Below are 19,249 nucleotides of genomic sequence, written 5' to 3'. Positions count from 1 at the left end.
AGAGTGAAATCTATCATTGTATACATACATTAGAGAAATGTCACATAATAAAGGGACAGGCGGATTACATAACAGGACATTACACAGACATCTGGGCAGTCTAGGACAGGCATGTCACACTCAGAAAAAACACGGGGCCCCACCGAGACAACATCTTCAAGAGGGCCACATTATGTCCGAAGGAGTTAGTTCAATAAAAAATGTCAAGGGGCCCCAATATGGGCCCCAGTGTGATCAAAAACACTGCGCAGCTTTGATATACTGGGATTAGTTATGAAGCCTTACCTGTAGGCCTTAGCTGTGCCCCATCCTGTCCTGTTGCTAGAACGCTCCAATCAATGGACACTCGCCCCCAGCATCACAGGAGAGAGCGTTCTCCTCATTGAACCCCCTGACTGTACACTGCGCTCTCTCTCTCTCTCTCACATTGCTGAGCTCACCCACTGCTGTGCCATTTGGGACCCTCAGAGGCCTGGCTGGAAAAACCCCAGTCAGGGGCCCCCACATCCTGCCTTGCTGCTAGCACAGGAAAACTGTTGGTCTTTGCTCCTGTACTGCCGGCAGTTATCATCCAACGGTTTTCATATCCTAGCAACAGTCCGGACATGAGGGTTGCTAACTGGGAGTTTTTTAGCTGAGGCTTCTGAGGAGCTCAAATGGCCTACCGCTATGACAATAACATGAATGAACATTTTACAAAGCTGCAGTCTTTTTTAATATGGGCTGGAGCCCCCAGACTGCACCGCCTATTTTCTGGAAAAGGTAGCCAGCTCATACCACACCATGCCTGGCCTAGGGTCAAATGGCAACCTACGTGAAGATCCAGCATATTCCAAGTCATTAAAGGGTTACTTCACATTTACCAAAAAAAACATGCCCGTGCAGATAAGGTACATAAATGGCCCACATCCATAGCAAGGGTATTATTTCACTTTAGTCAGAGCTGAACACTTTGTTTTTATCTACATAGCTAGTTTTTTGGTAAAGGTGAACTAGGCCTTTATCCTCACTGGGAAGGTTATACATCGAACCAGCATGTAGAACACAAGTCACCGCAAATATAAGCAATACAGTGAAAGTGTAACTGACCGCCATAACGTCTCCTAAATCTACGTATGAAGACTGAACAAAGACCCCCACTTAACCAAAGGTCCTCTAAACCACAACCTGGGTCGCAGGATACTCGTACCGGCCTTTATCCCCTCAGCTTCTTTTTACTGCATACAATGCAGGGCCACTGAGTAGATTCTCTACTTCCTTCATAACATGCACTGTGAGGGGTCATCATATACTAGAAAAGACTGTAAACCTTGGGGCTCAATCACATAGGCGCTCGTCAAGTAACATCTGTTTACTTTATGTACTAGTTCTGAGCTGTTTGCTGTATGGACTCACCAGCACAGCCAAGTTTGAAAGGTGAACGCACCCGGACGCACAGGAGCTGCACCTGGCCCTTCATACCTGTCAAACTGCGCAAGTCCATACAGCCAATGTGTGGCCATTCACTTTGTATGGGGTGCCTGCACACAGCGCAGCACTGGGGCAGGAAACCTAAGAAATGCCTCTTCTTGCTGTATGGAGCTGAGTGCCCATGTGAATGAGCCCTTAAAGTAAATCTAAGACAAAACTTTCTTTTTTCACTTTAGATAGAGTAAGGGAAGGTTAGAACACCTGTCAGGTTGTTTTTCTGCCATTTGTGTCCCATAGGGAGATTTCCCTTCACTTCCAGTCCCATAGCCAATACCCGAAGTGAGAGAAAATCTCTCAAAAGTGAGGAAAAACCGGGGTGTCACTAGAACTAGTGCCCTTATTGGAAGATTTCTCCTCTCTTCCTGCTTTGGTGTCAACCCAACATTCGGGATTTTCTTGTATTTTCACTTTCAATGATAACGGATGAAAATGATAGACAGTATAGAGTCAATCTCCCTAAGCTGATTCACATCGGTGTGACTTGTCATGCGATCTGACAGTTTCAAATCGCATGACAAGTCGCATTCTATTGTCAGCAAGAGAATCGTTGAAATCAACGTGTCTCTGACTTTGCAGTTCTGCACAGATTTTCAAAAAAAGGTTTCTGCACTATTTTTTGCAATTTCATTTGCGACCTGCATAGAGATCACACAGATGTCAGCCAAGTCACGCCTGAAATCACACGGACAAGCGGCTTTGAAATTGTGCGACTTCAAGTGAAGTCGCACGATTTCAAATTCGGATCCAGTGTGAAACAAGGCAAAATGGGGGCACAGATCTAATCCGTTTCTACTCCACTCTACTCAAAAAAATTGTCTTTATTTATACTTTATGGCTGCATTTACACCTGAGCCAAACATATTTCAAGCGATTTGCCAGTAATTTCTCTGTGTTTTGTCGCACATATACATGTTTTTTGTAAGCATTATTCATGTGTTTTGCAAGTGTTTTGTAAGCTTCAGGTGGAAGAGGAGCCTAGCTGAAAAATGCTCATATAACTGCGCATAAATGCTTGTCTTGCACGTACTCAGATGCGGCTATTGAATTCCATGAGACTAAATATCCACCAATCTACCCAAAAGCAGCTCCTGCATTTCATTCAACAACAGGAAACACACTTCAAGCGATAGAGTTTACTAATATGAACTAATGTGAGCAGGTACAATTTAAATAAATGGATTTCTACTTGTTGAGCGTTGTCACATGTAGGTATAAACGCGACAAAAACACTGAAATATGAATGGGGTCTTAATAAGGAATACATAAAAAAGAAGGAACATATAAAAAAAACAATTGGTTGTTTAGGATCCTTCTTTAACCACTTAAGCATCAGAAGATTTTACCCCCTTCATGACCAGGCCATTTTTTGCTATTCGGCACTGTGCTACTTTGGCAATTGCGCAATCATGCAACCCTGGACCCAAATGCAATTTTTGTCACTTTTTCACACAACTAGATATTTCTTTTAATGGTATTTGATCACCACTGCATTTTTTTATTATAAAAACAAAAAATGAACTGAAAATTTTGAAACCTTTTTTTTACCTTCTGCTAAAAAAAGAACCAATAATAAACAAAAATGTAATTAACTTGCAGGGATAAACCCACTAGTTTCACACTTATACCGTAAGTGCCCAGGGCTCATATGCTCCACACCTAATTTAAGCCATCTATAAAATTCTATACGAATCTATTCCAATATCTGAGGCCAGTCACCTATACATGCACAAATGAGCAAACATTCTCAATTGCTCTCTTACCCTACGGCAGTGGGAAAAAATGTGGGTGTCCACTTCTAAAGTCTCACGATGTGTGATGCAGAGAGAGACTGCCTACAAGATGCTCCTATTCGGCGAAAAGAGCTGGAAGTTCGTCTTCCAGAAGTGGGCATGGGTACCTGTCAATACCAGATACCGGCTCCCCCCAAAAGGTGCCAAATGTGGCAACGGAGGCGGGGGAGGCAGATAAGTGGAACTTCCAGTTTGGGGTGGAACTCCACTTTAAAGTATAACTAAAGGCAAAACTTTTTTTTCTAGTTTTGGATAGAATGGAGAGAAATTAGAACCCCTGTCAGTTTTTATTGCTCTGTGTGCCCCTGTAAATGAGATTCTCCCTCTCTATTTGTCCTATTTACAATTTTTTATTGAAAGTGAAGGTAAAACAAAATTCAAAATTTTGGGTTGCCCCAGAAAAGCAATAGAGGGGAATTCTTCCAATGGGGATCTGGGGGTCCCTGAGGAATTCCCTTAATTTTCTGGGATTTGTTCTCACTTCCTGTTTGGTTATGGAACAGGAAATAAAGGGAAATCATTGCAATGGGACAAAGCGAAAAAAAAAAAAAAAATCTGACAGGTGTTATAACCCTCCGTTACTCTATCCAAAATGAAAAAAAAAAAAGTTTTGCCTACAGTTCTCCTTTAATTGTACCTAAGCAATATCCTGAAAAATACACCTTCTATCTTAATTACCTTCTGAAAAATAGCTGTGCGCTTACTGGTATGTGAGTGTGCCTAGGCACTCCTTTACTTACTGCTTCACATCTGTATATCTGCAGTGCAAGATCTAAGGCACTGCTGCCTATGACTACAAGATCTCAGGAGATTTCAAGTGATTTTGGTGCTGCCTCTATAGTGCTGCTCCCAGTTCTCCGTGCTGGAGGCTGTAACATCAGGAAGCAAAGCCCTGCCCCTACCAAATGGCCACCTCCACATAGTGATACAGTGCAGAACAATAGGAAGTCAGTAATGGGGGAAGACTGGCACATACTAGCCAATACTGGTGGCTAGTACTTTGTGCTCTGTCTGGCTTATTTTGGGCACAAATTCTAGAGTTCAGTTAAGCTCAAAGTAACCTCCCCACAATACCCTGTCCTAACAGGGATCTCCTTCATTTGTCAATTGGGAGCTGAGAAGAGAAGGAAGAGCTTGTATATCTGCTTGACGTCCACGCACTGTACGTTTACTACTACAGTGCAAGCCGGCTGCTCAAAATCACATACAGTGGATATAAAAGTCCCAGCCAGAGCCCAGACCTGAATCCGATCGAAAATCTGTGGGGTGATCTGAAGAGGGCTGTGCACAGGAGATGCCCTCGCAATCTGACAGATTTGGAGTGTTTTTGCAAGGAAGAGTGGACAAAATATTGCCAAGTCAAGATGTGCCATGCTGATAGACTCATACCCAAAAAGACTGAGTGCTGGAATCAAATCAAAAGTTGCTTTAACAAAATATTAGTTTAAGGGTGTGCACACGTATGCAACCATATTATTTTAGTTTTTTTATGTTTACTCCCCCCCTAAAAGATTTTAGTTTGTTTTTTAATGGAGTTGTAGTTTATAGATCACATTAAAGGTGGAAAAAGTTCTGAAATTATTTATCTTTGTCTCATTTTTTTACATCACAGAAACCTGACATTTTAACCGGGGTGTGTAGACTTTTTATATCCACTGTTATACACACATGATTTTGCTCTTCCAGGTAGGGAGTGCGCGTCCGCCTACCCGTGCTGTCATTGGCTCCCTGTCATGCTGATCAGTGGGTCTTGGCCAATGATTCACGGCTGGGACCCACCGATCGTCAGAGCTACTGACAGGAGAGAGATCTTCATTGGCAAACAAACAAGGTATACCTGTGCTCAAACCCAATAGCTAGTACATGCATTTATCCATCAGGTGCTAAGGGGGTGTAACCACATAGTAACACTAGAAATTCTGAAGGACCCTCTGCTCACTGGTATATACCCTTTCCAGCACACTTTACAACAAATAGGATATCAGAACTTCCTTGGTAAACAACACAGATCTCTCTATTGACAGTGGGGATGAGCCAGTTTTTGTATCCCTGCAAAGCACACAGTACACATATCACATATAGTTAGGAATACAGTTAACCCTTTGATCGCCCCAGATGTTAACCCCTTTCCTGCCCAGTGTCATTAGTACAGTATCAGTGCATTTTATTAGCATAGTCTTAGTGTCATTGGTCATATTAGTGTCAGTTACTTAATGTCAAAATGCCCGCCATACTATCACAGTCCCACTAATTTGCTGATCGCCGCCATTACTAGTAATAAAAATAATAAAACAAAAATAATTCCAGTATATATACCATCATTTGTAGACACTATAATTTTCACGCAGCCCAATTAACATACACTTCATTTACCAAAGACATGTGGCAGATTACATTTTGGCCTAAATTCATGACAAAGGTGTATTCTCTTTTTTTATGGGATATGTTTTATAGCAAAAAGTAAAAAATTATTTTTGTTTTTTCAAAATTTTTGGTGTTTTTCGTTTATAGCGCAAAAAAAAAACCAGTGGTGATCAAATACCACCAAATGAAAGCTGTAGTTGTGGTAAAAAAATAATAAATAAATAAATTTCATTTGTGTACAGTGAGGCATGACCGTGCAATTGTCAGTCAAAGCCTGGCCTTGGCCTTGTCATGAAGGGGGGTAAATCTTCTGGAGGACAAGTGGATATTCTAGCCAGCATTTGTGAGCACCAGACAGCATAAAAATTGGGTAAATTATAAAGAACAAATTTTCTTTTATTTGTAATATAAAAATAGTTTTAATGTCCTGTAAAATAATAGGCACCACAGGGCCGTGCAATACCTAGATTTCCCCATCCTTGCAAACACAATTTTAAAGCAGAACTAAAGTTCACAGACTATTCATCTCCATTCCTGCAATGGGGCCATTAGATACAAAATGAATTGGCTCAAATCGCACTGCACCTGTAGGGAAATCACATGTGATTCGGACAAAAATCCCACTACATTCCTTTTCAAACCACGTGCAATTCTTTGCCCTTAATTGATTTGAGCCCTTGATCTTGTATAGGCTCAAATGACACCGTACAAAGAAGGATCGGTTTTAGGTATTGGAGCATTTTCATGAGTACGAGTACTTTTGCAAATGCTTAGTATCGGCACCGATATGGATATCAATATTGGTAAAACCCTAAATATAATGCTTGAAAAATGCCCAATTAAAAACTCCTGTATAAGCACTTCCATAAGAACTTACTGGATGTGAATGGAGGCTAAATCACAAACACAGCAAAGCAGGAAGAAGACTCTGCATAGGTAATGAACAAATATGACTTCCCCCGTGTTCATATAAAATTTTAACCCCTTTACGCCGGTACCTCCAGGCCCTTTAAGAGTTTCAGAAGCCGGGAGGCGGGGTTTAGGGTCATGTGACCGCCGTGATTCGCTCAGATCAATGTAATTACGTATATGCCATACCTGGCCGATGACCCCAGACTGGAAATCTCTATAGTAGGCATCATTACTCCAGTGATCTGCACTCCAATGCTGAGCACCTGCCAAGCTGGAGCATGTCTTTGAGCGTGGGAGGAAAATGGAGTACCCGGAGGAAATCCAAGCAGGCACAGGGAGGACATTATGATTGTACCATTCTGTTTTGACCTTCAGTTGAACCACTTGAGCTCCAGGTTTCACCTTCTTCATGACCAGGGAATTTTTTGCTATTTAGCACTAAACTGCTCTACTTTAACTGGCAATTGTGCGGACATGCAACACTGCACCCAAATAAAATTTTTATCACGTTTCACACAAATAGAGCTTTCTGTTGGTGGTGTTTTATCACAACTGGGTTTCTTATTTTTTATTATATAAACAAAAAAGACAGAGAATTTTGAAAAAAAAAATATTTATCACATTCTGTTATAAAACATAGCCAAGAAAAAAAATAAAAAAAACTTGAATTTCTTCAGGCCAAAATGTTTTCTGCTACATGTCTTTGGTAAAACATCCTAATAAGTGTTTATTTCTTTGTTTGTGTCTACAAAGTATTGTATATAGTATCTCACGGAAGTAAGTACACCCCTCACATTTTTGTAAATATCCTATTATATCTTTTCATGTGACAACACTGAAGAAATGACACACCTGTGACCTTGTAACACTAACGAGTCACATGACACCGGGGAGGGAAAATGGCTAACCGGGCCCAATTTGGACCTTGTCACTTAGGGGTGTACTCACTTTTGTTGCCAGCGGTTTAGACATTAATGGCTGTGTGTTGAGTTATTTTGAGGGGACAGCAAATTTACATGTTATACAAGCTGTACACTCACTACTCCACATTGTAGCAAAATGTCATTTCTTCAGTGTTGTCACATGAAAAGATAGAGTAAAATATTTACAAAAATGTGAGGGGTGTATTCACTTCCGTGAGATACTGTATGTTTGAACATTGACCGATTCTGATGTACTTTTTTTTACGGTTCAGCAACTGGGGTAGCAAAATTTGCCTGGTGAGGCGGCCGGCTGACGAATGCCTTTAAAGAATTATTTCGTCCTCAGCACCTAGGGCTGTTTAAGCATCCATCAGCAGCGTCTCCATCATATGGTGCAGGATTATCTAGTGGCAAGAGCAGACTTGGAAACCTTTTCAACTAAGGATCCACTGGGTTACTTGAGGATGGATCACTGGCCAGAAGTTGCTCAATATGCAATTGAGCTACTGGCCTGTCCTGCAACCAGCATGCTTTCTGAACAGACATTCAGTGCTGCTGGAGGTTTTGTGACGAATAAAAGGGTGCATCTGTCCACAGACTCCATTGACCGGCTGACATTTATCAAAATGAATCAGTCCTGGATCAACAGCAGCTGTAGAGCAGGGTCCAATCCTGCACTGATCAAGAATGACTCTAAAGGTTACGGTGTGAAGGCAGCACCAACTGTTCGCCTGCCAAACCCCCTCTCTTAGTGCACAGTCGCCACTGCACACTTTTGCTTCTACTGCAGCCTTACGCAGTGTGTTCCTGGACACTGCCGAAGACAGAGGTGAGAAAACTCTCCCCAAAATAAAAACAAAATTACATTTAAAAAAAAAAAATAAATAAACATTGTGGGTCCACCCCCCCTTCCCCAATCCATACCAGGCCCTTTAGGTCTGGTAGGAAGGTTAGGAGGGACCCGGCTGTAATAAAATTCAAAATAAAGTGCATGGGATTCCCCCCAAAAGCCCTACCAGGGCCTATAGACCTGGTAGGACCTTTAAGGGGAACCCCGCCACCAAAAAATGGGGGGGGCATGGGGTTCCCCCTAAATTCCTACCAAAACACAGGCCTGACAGGAAAGGGGGGGATGGGGACGATGGGGACAAGGGCCTCTTCCCCACAACCCTGGCAGGAGGGGTCATTAGCATCAGAGTACCCTGCTGCGCCCCTTGTGCAATGAGTAAGGGGTAAATTTTGAAAAAATAGACTCCAGACTTTTGAAAATAGTTGAACAAAAAATAAAACTGCTTTTGACAGGTCATGTATGCTTTTCTTTGTTTTTTTTTTCAAAAGCCAATACCAGTCAGCTGAGTACTTGCTGCAATATAACAGGTCTGACAGTTGCCAGCAAGATGTAAACAATTGGGCAGAGCTAACTGCAGTGGCGAGTGGCAGAGGGGTCAGTGGGCGTCCGCTTTTTCTTTTTTTTTTTTTTTTTTTTTTTAAAGGACTTGTCAAAAACAATTTAGTTTTTTTGTTCAATTTAAAGGTATTTTTCAAAAGACTGGTCTCTTTTTTTTTTTTTTTTTTTACTGAATGTAACCCTTTAATGAATGTGTAGGGGTACCCCCTTACTCATTCACAAGGGGGGGAGCATCAGGGTGCCCTGTAATTTAAAGGAGTACCCAGATAATGAGCCTCCCTGCCCTCAGACCCCCCAAACCACCAGGCCAGGTTTGTAGGGAAGAGGCCTTTGTCTCCATGTCGAGGTCAAGTGGCCTGGTAAGCCATGGGGGGGCACCTACCCTACCAGGCCTGTGCTCAGATCAAGGGTCAGGTAGGAATTTGGAGGGGACCTCACACTTTTTTCCACCATTTATTGAGGTGCGTGGTTTTCCTTTAAAAGCCCTACCAGGCCTAAAGGCCTTTTTTTTTTTTTTTTTTTAATACTTTAACCTCCCTGGCGGTATGATTATTTCAGATTTTTGGTGCTGAAAGCGGTACCATTTTTTTGCATGGAAATATGTATTTTTTTTATTGTAGGCTGTAATTTTTAGGAAAAACTCACTGAAATCTGTCCGAACAAGAGTCTAGTAAACATCCCGGGTATGATAAAATTTGAAACACAAAATCATAAATGATAATTTAATAAATAATCATAAAAATAATATAAAAATAATAAAAAATTGAATTCAATAATATAATCAAACCAAAAACACTGAAATGTGAAATAGAGCGCCAAGTTCGCACATTGCTGAGCTCAGTCGCAAAATCGTTTTCAGTTTCTGATGACGAATTTCCCCCACGAATCATTATCACTCAATTCTGCAAGTGGTTCTGATTTACTATCGCTGTTCTCTAGCTGATCTAAACCGCTTTTGACCTAAAGGGACACTTTTTGGACGCCATGGACATTTCTCAGTTTCCAGGCAGAAAGAACAGACAAAATGCAGGCAGGGCGCAGGACAAAGCACTAGGGACAAAATGTATGTGAAATAGGTTGAAACAGCAATGTTTTACTGTGTAAAATGTAAAAAAAAAAAAATGACATTTTTTAAAATTTTTAAATTTCCCGCCGCCGGCGGCGCCCGTACGTCCCGACGTCACAGGGACAGGACACAGAAGCCGGATGCCGGCATCGGCCGGAGGAGATGGCCGGGGACGCTGCAGGGGACACATCGTGGGAGCGCAGGGTAAGGTAAGGGAAGAACACATGCCGGAGCAGCGCCGCATGGTATTCCCGAGTGTAGCTCGGGGTTACCGCTTTTGGTACTGAAATGTTACCCCGAGCTACACTCGGGAATACCGCCAGGGAGGTTAAGCAATGAAAAATGACTAGCCCTTTAAAAACTTTCTTTTTTTTTTCTTTTTTCACTGGTTCATGTTCTTCAAGGCAGTACCCAAATCCCCATGCCCCTTTTTTGGCCAATACCTTGCATATAAGCCTTCAAAATGGACACTTTTGAATTTACAAGTTCAAGTCCCACAGACTTGTATTGAGTTTGAAGTATGTGGTCGAATGTTCAATACTTTCGAATGTTCAACTGCGAACTAAACACGGGGGTGCTTGGCCCATCACTATTGGACACCATCAGCAGTTTTTCCATAGGCTCTGAAGTGAAAGTCTACCTTTCAAGTTATTTTTAGAGCAAGTGTGCTGACTAATTTCAGGTTGCAATTTTCATCCTTTTTTTATGGCTCTAGTGCCGTCTCTGCGTGCATGTAGGTTGGCCGGATCAGACAACCATTAATCCTAAATTAAAGGTGTTGGCAGAGCTTCTTTCTGTCCATTCAATTCATCACCTTCAATTATTTCAAAGGTCTTTCTTGGAAGCAGACTTTGTGTTGGTGATGCCGCTGGGCCTCACCACTACCTCCTTGGAAAGCAAAGTACCCCAAATTCAGCACTATGCGGGAGAACATTTTCAGATACACTGCTGCAAGAAGGTGTGACCCAGTGATGACACACAGAAGTTGCTGTAACTGTTTGACACAAATTGACCTTGTCAATTATATTTTCATGTAAGGTTTGCTTGCGTTTTTTTTGTTTTTAATTTGTTCACTGTGTATCTGGTATAAATGCAGCTGTGTGGCTACCATAGGGCACATTTGCCACATCGTAATTGCATGACACTGCAGAATACATAGGGATCTGATTTCTATCCAAAAGCGTTGCGTGATTTTTAAACCTCTTTTTATGTAGTCTGACATGAAAAGATGATTGAGCTCTCCTCATAATGCTATCTTCTGTATTTTGTATATATAGTCTTGTGGTCACTGCACCAGGTAAAGAATATGATAAATTCTAAGTACTGATTTATATCTTTTTTGTATAGAAAAGCTAGCTGCCATTTGTAATTCTACTTTCGCTATTTCTGCCTCTTTATTTCCACTTCAATACAGATTTAACATTGGCTAGGCAATTCTTCTAGACAAGTCACTTTTAGGCAAAAGTTAGTAAGCCCCTTTTTCCTACATTATTATTCTTAAAGGGAATTTATCAGGGTGGGCATGTGGAAGCAGTTAAAGGAGCAATCTCCGGGGTATCCTATTAGCTTTGTGATTTAGTTGCAATAGTGCCTTCCACAGTTTGTCTTGACATGTTCTCGTTATACTCGCTGCATATTTGGAAGAATGCTGAGCCCCAAAATGTTGTAAGTGATCTATAGGTAGAATTAAAACCATCAATTGTGTTTTGTTAGGGTTTTGGGGTTGTACTCGACATGTGAAAAGAATACTTAACTAAAGATGCTGTTTCAGCCACGGGTCCCTCCATTATATGGCATGGCCGATGATCAGCACAGACACATGCTTAACGCAAGCTCTGAGTCGAGACAAATATTTCCAGTCTAGCTGTGTGTTATATACTGGACTTGTGTGTACGCAATCGACAACTCACCCCCCATGCAAACAGAAAAGGAGAGCAGTGGTCTGCCTTGTCCAAATTATTATTATTATACAGGATTTATATAGCGCCAACAGTTTGCTCAGCACTTTACAATATAACGGGAGACAATACAGCAACGATACAGTTCAATACAAGAGGGTTAGGAGGGCCTGATCCTTGGAGCTTACAATCTAAGATAATCACATTCCTTTGTTATTTAAGGTAATCAGACCTCATACAGCCCTTTAACCAAAGCTTGGAGACATTCTTAAACATTTGTGAGACCAACATTAATAGATTGTAAGCTCCCAGGATCAGGCCCTTCTAACCCTCTTGTATTGAACTGTATTGTTGCTGTATCGTCTCTCGTTATATTGTAAAAGCGCTGAGCAAACTGTTGGCACTATATAAATCCTAAATAATAAGGAGATGTGCAATTTGCAATTTCCCAATCAAATTGTAAGATCTGTGTAGGTATGGAAACTTAAATTTGCTAATGTAAGCGCAATCGGTTTTTTAGGTTAATTAGATCTATAAAATTTGCTCAGTTTAGTTCTATTATTCTTATTTATTTTTCATGTTTGATGCCTCTTATTTGACTAGTTTGATAAAATGGTATTTTATTGTTATGCCTCTGTGTCTGTCTCTTTCCTCTGTGCAAATGGTGTAAGGGTGTCCACAATGCGCCATCTTTGGTCTCACTATTCCTTGTGGTGAGTCATTAGGCTGTGCAGGAGGGTCCCAAGGTTGCTGGGTGGGAAGTTGGCATACAGGATATAAATTTCAAACCGCATTAACGTGCTTGCTATCACCATGGGTAGCTTTTAGCTGATGCCAAATGCAGTACAATGTGAAGTAATGGGCCAAATATTTACATTATTTGGGGCTTTTAACACCAATTTTTAAAGTGGTAGTAAACTGCCCAAACAATTCTAAAAAATCTTCTCCCTGCAAGTTTAAAAGCATAATGCATACTAGCACATTATGAAAGACCTGCTGGAAAACAAAGCCCTCCAGCAGAGTGCTGTCACAGCTCCCCAAGGCTTCCATCTTCACCTGGTCTTCCTTCTGGGTTTGAAAGCTGTGGCCATCTGATCGGCCGAGCCGCGATGTCCTTACACCCCTGCGCATGCACACGGGAGTTTCAGCTGCGGCACAACTCTCTCAATGGATGGCACCCCATCCATTGAGGGCACAGTTAGCGTGCACCAGTGACATCACCGGTGCGTCTACAATAAATAACTCCTAAAGGACATATTTAGGAGATATTCACAGTACCTACAGGTAAGCCTTATTAAAGACTTATCTGTAGGTAAAATATACCAAAATGGCTTTACTTCCACTGTAAAAAAAACTATATGAATAAAAGTATATCTCTTCTTACCCTGCAGCCATACCCTTACTAGGTCTACAGTATATGCAGTAATGTGCATTACAAGTTTGGGTTCAAGGCTTCATGTTATTGCATACACACCACAGTGTGCATGTTTGTTTATATAGTGCGGGGAAGGATATCAGGTTATTCTTTCTGTGTTAACTGTGGAGATTCACCCTCTTTCCCTCCCAGTGACATGGTTCAGTAGGATAGAATTGTGAGAAATGTAAAAGCTTGGTCTCATTAACCATTAGACAACTGAACTTTCAAAACCTAACACTTTTCAAACTAAACTCTAATCTTGTATGGCCAGTGTTAGTTACTTTGAAGGCTAACCTATTAGTGGTAATGAACTTTGGCCCCCATATGTAGGATTCTATTTACTTGCGAAGATCCTGCAACATTTTCTGTAAAGGGGTGGACCTGCTACCTTGGTTTAGCATGAAGCCCCATACTACATTGCTCCAGTAAATGGTAAATTCCAGACTTGATGACAGACATGTTGTGCCATAAAGAAGGGGTTTGTGGTCACATAGGTTACCAAGTCTAAAGAAAACAATTAAATATTGCTAAATGAGGACCTGCAGGCTTGATTGATAGGAGTGCCAAAGAGCAATAAAGACAAGGGAGGGAGGGAAGGATGTGCCATATGTAGAAATTAATATCTCTCTATCTACACATAGACACACACACACCATTGGCAGTGTTTTTAATATATATCATTTTTTGTGTACACGCCCTCTACCTTTTTTTTGCACCAGAATTTTATCTTATCAAAAGAGCAATGATAGTAAAAATGAACTCCAGGCAGATGGCTAAACCAATGAACTATATAGGAGCCTTTTAGTGGTCAAAATATTGTAATTTTGGGTTTGATTTACAAAAACTGGAGAGTGCAAATCTGGTGCAGTTGTGCATGGTAGCCAATCAGCTTCAAACTTCAGTTTCTGGAAGCTGATTGATTTCTATGCAGAGCTGGACCAGATTTTGCAGGCTCCAGTTTTAGTAAAGCCCCCCCCCCCCTCCTTGTCATTGCTAATTGGATTCTAAACACTGTGGTCTTTTCTGTGTTAGGTGTGTCCCAGAAAGGGAGGAGTTCTGTATTTGCTGCAATTCTTAGCAAACAATACCTAGACAGCTTTTTAACTACATAACTAAATCAAAAGTTGATTAGATTGCTCTACCCTGTGCTTGGGTGGTGTACTGAGCATGCATATAAAGTAGTAGAACTTTACCATTTACATCTCCAGGTTTTACTAGTAAACAAACATTAAACAATAGATATGGAAAGACAGGGGAGACCTTTTGTTGTTAGACCTGTGTATTACTAGAAGATTGAATAGGGTGAAAAAAGGCCAGAATGTTAGCTGCGGTGCTTTTAAAATCAACTTTACTGCTTTAAGGGTAATTCAATTTTTAAACACTTTATCACAAAGTTAATATTTTATCCTGAGACTGCAAAACAATCAAGAGTTGCAGAATGATATTCCCATTCACATCTAATCCTCAATTCAATTGACAGCTGAGTATCTTTTGTATCTATTGTATCTTGGGAAATAAAACCATGCAAACCCATGCAGTTTCAATACAAAATACCACTCATTTTAATTTCAAAAATTAAAAATTACATAAAAACCTTAATATGCAAATCATAATCTTATATATGCAACCATTTAGATATTTAATAGCCTATAAATGGCTAAACTAAAGCCCTTGTTTCACCAAGTAGCCAAAGGTGTATACACAATTTAAAAATAACTGAAAGGCAAAACTTTTGTTTATTTTGGATAGAGTGAAAGAAGGTTCGGATATTTGTCAGTTTATCATTTCTATCTGGGAATCCAAAAGTTGAGTTTTTTGGTTCTATAGATGTCAATGGAAGTGCTGCATAGAAGCATGTAGTGCATTTTTGATGAGTTTTAAATCTGCCTAGCTACAAGAAAAATAAAACAAAATTGCATCAAAAACACAGGTGCAAAAAACACAAAATGCAATGGAGAAACTCAACCTGCATACAAGTGAAGGTAGCCTTACTCTATCCCCCTCCCCCCCCCCCCCAAATAGTTTTGCTCTATTTTAAAAAAAGAAAAAAAAAACTTCTAGTATTACAGAACTGAGCAAGGCTCCCTCACTGTATAGGAGATCATTTTATTTAATATATTTGTTACACACCATTGAACAATACTTTGTTATTTAGATTTGTACATTTTTGTTCAAGCATTGCATTAAAATAAAAATTATAAAATGTGTGATGGTTAGTAAATGTTCTGTAGTAGGGATGAGGTGTTGATACTAATCAGTAGAAGCCTAATCATTCAGATATATATTTGAATAACCTTTTGTTAGAATATCAAGGTTTAGCATAAAAACCCTGTACAACCCAACAAACCAGCAGTACACAGGCTAATTGGAGCTCTGACCAAGATATTACTTAGATTTCTGTAGTACACTATATTAGGAGTGACACTATAGTCATAAAATGGTTTATGAAACTTTAAAGAAATTAAAAGTTCCAATAAATCATTGGAACAGAAGATATTTAATACCAAGACCAGAGTAGTGAGAATTGGTCATTTCCAACCAATAGTTGACATCCTCTACAACACCAGTTTGCATAGAGCTAATCTCGCCAAGTTTTAATTTGAACATGTCAAATTTCCTCAGAGGCCCAAATTTCAACATTAGCAATCTAAAACCTGGGACAATAAAGACATGCCCACTCCCTACTACCTCTTGTGACCTGAACCTGTAGACACAAACAGAAAGGAATCACCTTGATTGGTTAAGTTCAAGTGATGCCTCAATTTGCATTCTAATGAAGGTTTGTGGTTTCCTGGCTTGAATCCTGGCTCAACTTCTCTATAAAAAGACAAAAGATAGTTTGTGGACCTCACATATCTTCTTAGGGTCCTCAAGATCTTTTGGATACCGATTTCTGCACAGAACATCTGATATTGCTATATTCACAATGGCAGCCCACCTAACTTGTGAGAATGAAACAATTGGAGAAGAGCGATACGAAATCCTGGGACATCTTGGCGAGGGTAGTTATGGAGAAGTTGTGATGGCTGTTGACAGGGAACTGGGTAAGTGAATTCTTAAATAATTACAAAAAAATTTCTAATTTGCAGACCATTTGAACATCTAGAACAGATAGCACAAACATTAGCATCTTTACTGATTAAATGACCTTATTAGAGGTAGGGGTTTTGTTGCATAAATTTGGGGAAAAGACCATGATGCACAAAGATCTAATTCAGCACTAACAAAATATAAAAACTGGTTGAACAGTGCAAAATCCCATTCAGGCAGCTGGCATTGTTCCTACAGAAAACAAAAGCCTTTCCACCTGTTATCAATTTCTTGAGTTGGTCCTTTTGCATATCTTTAACAACCTGCCATGAGTAAAACATGAAGGCCACATTTTTTGAACTCCTCCTGAAAGTGCTAGCTACTGGTTGTTATGCCACAGAGCAAGCCTTGATATTTTACAAAAGTACATATTTGCATACAGGTTCCAGGTCAGGGATTCTATAAATTCAATTGGGTAGATTCAATATGGCAGCCAGGTAATTGGCAATTTGAAGAAGAGCTCACCAAAAGCAGGCTTCCTTTTTCTCTCATGACAGATTCATGATGATCACACACAGTTATAGTGGGTCATAGGCAGCTAAGTATGTAACAGATTTGACTATAAACTGATGGTCCACTATGCACAACCTAGACACTTGGCATTTAGATGGGAAGGGACAATAGATCTAGCTGCATGGGCAGCTACATATCTCACTGCTAGCGAGGGCCTAGAGAAGACGGCTACATTTTGAAGAAAAGCATCCAGTCTATGTAAAATGAATGGGCTCAAGTATTGGACATCACCCAGAGTTTTAGATGTCCAAGTCTTATTGTAATCAACTTTTTTTCCCTCCTCTTTAACAGGTAGCCTTGTTGCCCTAAAAAAGGTAAAAAAGGAGCGAACCAGACTAGAGGCCTTTCTTCATGAAGTTTGCATGTCACTCTTTGTTACTGGACACGAGGGCATAATATCTACCCATTCGAGAATTCTGGAAAACTCAGACTGTTACATGATCAGCCAGGAATTGGCACCTGCTGGATCTCTTCACTCCATCATCCAGCCAGGGGTAAGTAAAGCTAATGAAGTAGCTGACACTTTAGCATTTGCTTGCTAATTCTATAAATTTGTCCTAGGGATCCTGGAGATTAATAGAAACTGGTGTTTTGTCATGGATGATACTTTCTATATATTGCATGCATTTATACCAAATATTGTTGGCCTGGTTGGAGAGAACTAAGGAAGGGCTAAAATCCCCAGTCAGCTATTTTCTCTGCACCATCTGGGCAAGATTTTCCTTAATCCAATCAAGAAGTTGGAACAGGAGGTAGTAGGAAGTCTACAACGTTAGGGGAATTCCCCTCTTAAACAGTTGTCCCCATTGGATGATTTCCCCTCATCTCTTGTTCTGTGACAACTGTAAAATTTGCATTCGCCATTAATTTTGTCTTTAAAAGCAGAAAGACAAAAATAGAGATTACATCCCTCCTTCCCCACCTCCCTTCCTAGTGGGCACACAGATAACAATCACGATACAGGTTGTGATCCTTCACCATTCTATATTAAAGGTTAGTCTGGTGTTTAAGCCAGAGGTAAAATTTAAAACCAGTTAGACCTCCCATATTTCCTTCATTGCCCAATTATTGCTGAAGTAGTTGGAGATCGGTTGCACTGATGTTCACATAGAATTCCATCTGCAGATTTAAAAAGTAACCAACGTTGTATTGAATTTGATATTATTGAATATTATTTTTTAGTAAAATAGTGTTATTTTAAAGCCAAATATCATATAATTAATTGTTTTAACTTTTCCAGATGGGAATTCCAGAAAAGCTGGTCAAACGGTGTGCACTACAGCTTACCCAGGCTCTTGAATATATGCACAGCAAAAACCTGGTGCATAGGGACCTAAAGCCGGACAATATTTTACTTATGGACAAGAGATGTCATAATGTGAAATTAAGTGACTTTGGACTGACTCAGTTTGCCGGTACAGTTGTTCCATCAATGGCACCCCTCAACACATTCATGTCCCCGGAACTTTGTGAACTGGAGCACAGGGAGTCAATTGTGGTGGATCCTAGTGTTGACATCTGGGCCCTTGGTATTGTATTGTATGTTCTTCTCACTGGAAACTATCCATGGGAAACAGCTTCAGCTCAAGATCTATGGTTTCAAAGGTTTATTTACTGGCAGAACAACTCTGACCATGTTCCACCACCAAGTGGTTGGGAGAATGTCAGCAGGAGGGCTCAAGATTTATTTCACATACTTCTTGCCCAAGACCCCAGCTGCAGGAACCAAGTCAGAGTTGTTCTAGATTTTCTTCATTTTCCTTGGAACTTTGAAGTTGCCACCCAAGAAACCATGGATCTTGTGGAGCAGAAGGAAGAGGAGGATATTGCAGCAAAGGACAGTGAGGTAGAAGTCATTGTGCTGGAGAGTGAAGAGGAAATAATTATAATAGAAAATCACGGTGACATTGAATACATTGTGATCAATTATTCCGGCTCTTGAATTTGCTGCAGTTAAAATCTCAGCAGTGCTTCTTTTGAAAGAGACCAGCAGTACCTAAGCTCTGAAGTTGAAGTCTAAACGGACCCCAATTATTGTCCTAAAAGGAGGAGAATAGTTGCAGAGCTTCTCTGCCCAGCTCAAACCATCACCGTCATCTCAAAAGTATTACTGAAGTGGTGAGATAGAAGGAGCAGGGACAAGCATTTACCTTGTGACTATTTCAAAGGTTTTTCTGAGATGTGGACTTTGCACCGTGATGTCACCGGGCCTCATCACTACCTCTTTGAAAAGCAACTACCTCAACTACAATTCATGTTGCCGTCTCCATGCGTTTGTATCTATAGTGTCAATGCAATCACTGCACCAGGTATAGAATGCAATAAATTCTAAGTACTGGTTATACCTTTTGTATCGTGTAATTCATCTATTTTTGCTCTGCCTCTTATTTCTCCTTCA

At 40.4% G+C, this 19,249-nt stretch overlaps 1 protein-coding gene across 1 annotated transcript; it reads left to right on the top strand.

Moving 5' to 3' along the window:
* The first annotated feature begins 16,174 nt into the window (after positions 1-16,174).
* LOC149455777 (serine/threonine-protein kinase SBK1-like) lies at positions 16,175-18,793 on the top strand. The gene is made up of 3 exons (XM_089685864.1): positions 16,175-16,292; positions 17,143-17,345; positions 18,092-18,793. Exons 1-3 carry the CDS (start codon positions 16,175-16,177, stop codon positions 18,791-18,793), a joined length of 1,023 nt encoding a protein of 340 aa, XP_089541990.1.
* The last annotated feature ends 456 nt before the right edge of the window (positions 18,794-19,249 follow it).

The sequence above is a fragment of the Staurois parvus genome, unplaced genomic scaffold, assembly GCF_062004578.1.
Source record: "Staurois parvus isolate SC_StPar_1 unplaced genomic scaffold, SC_StPar_1.0 ptg000388l, whole genome shotgun sequence".
Lineage (NCBI taxonomy): Eukaryota > Metazoa > Chordata > Amphibia > Anura > Ranidae > Staurois > Staurois parvus.
This window is presented reverse-complemented; position numbering and strand designations above follow the sequence as displayed.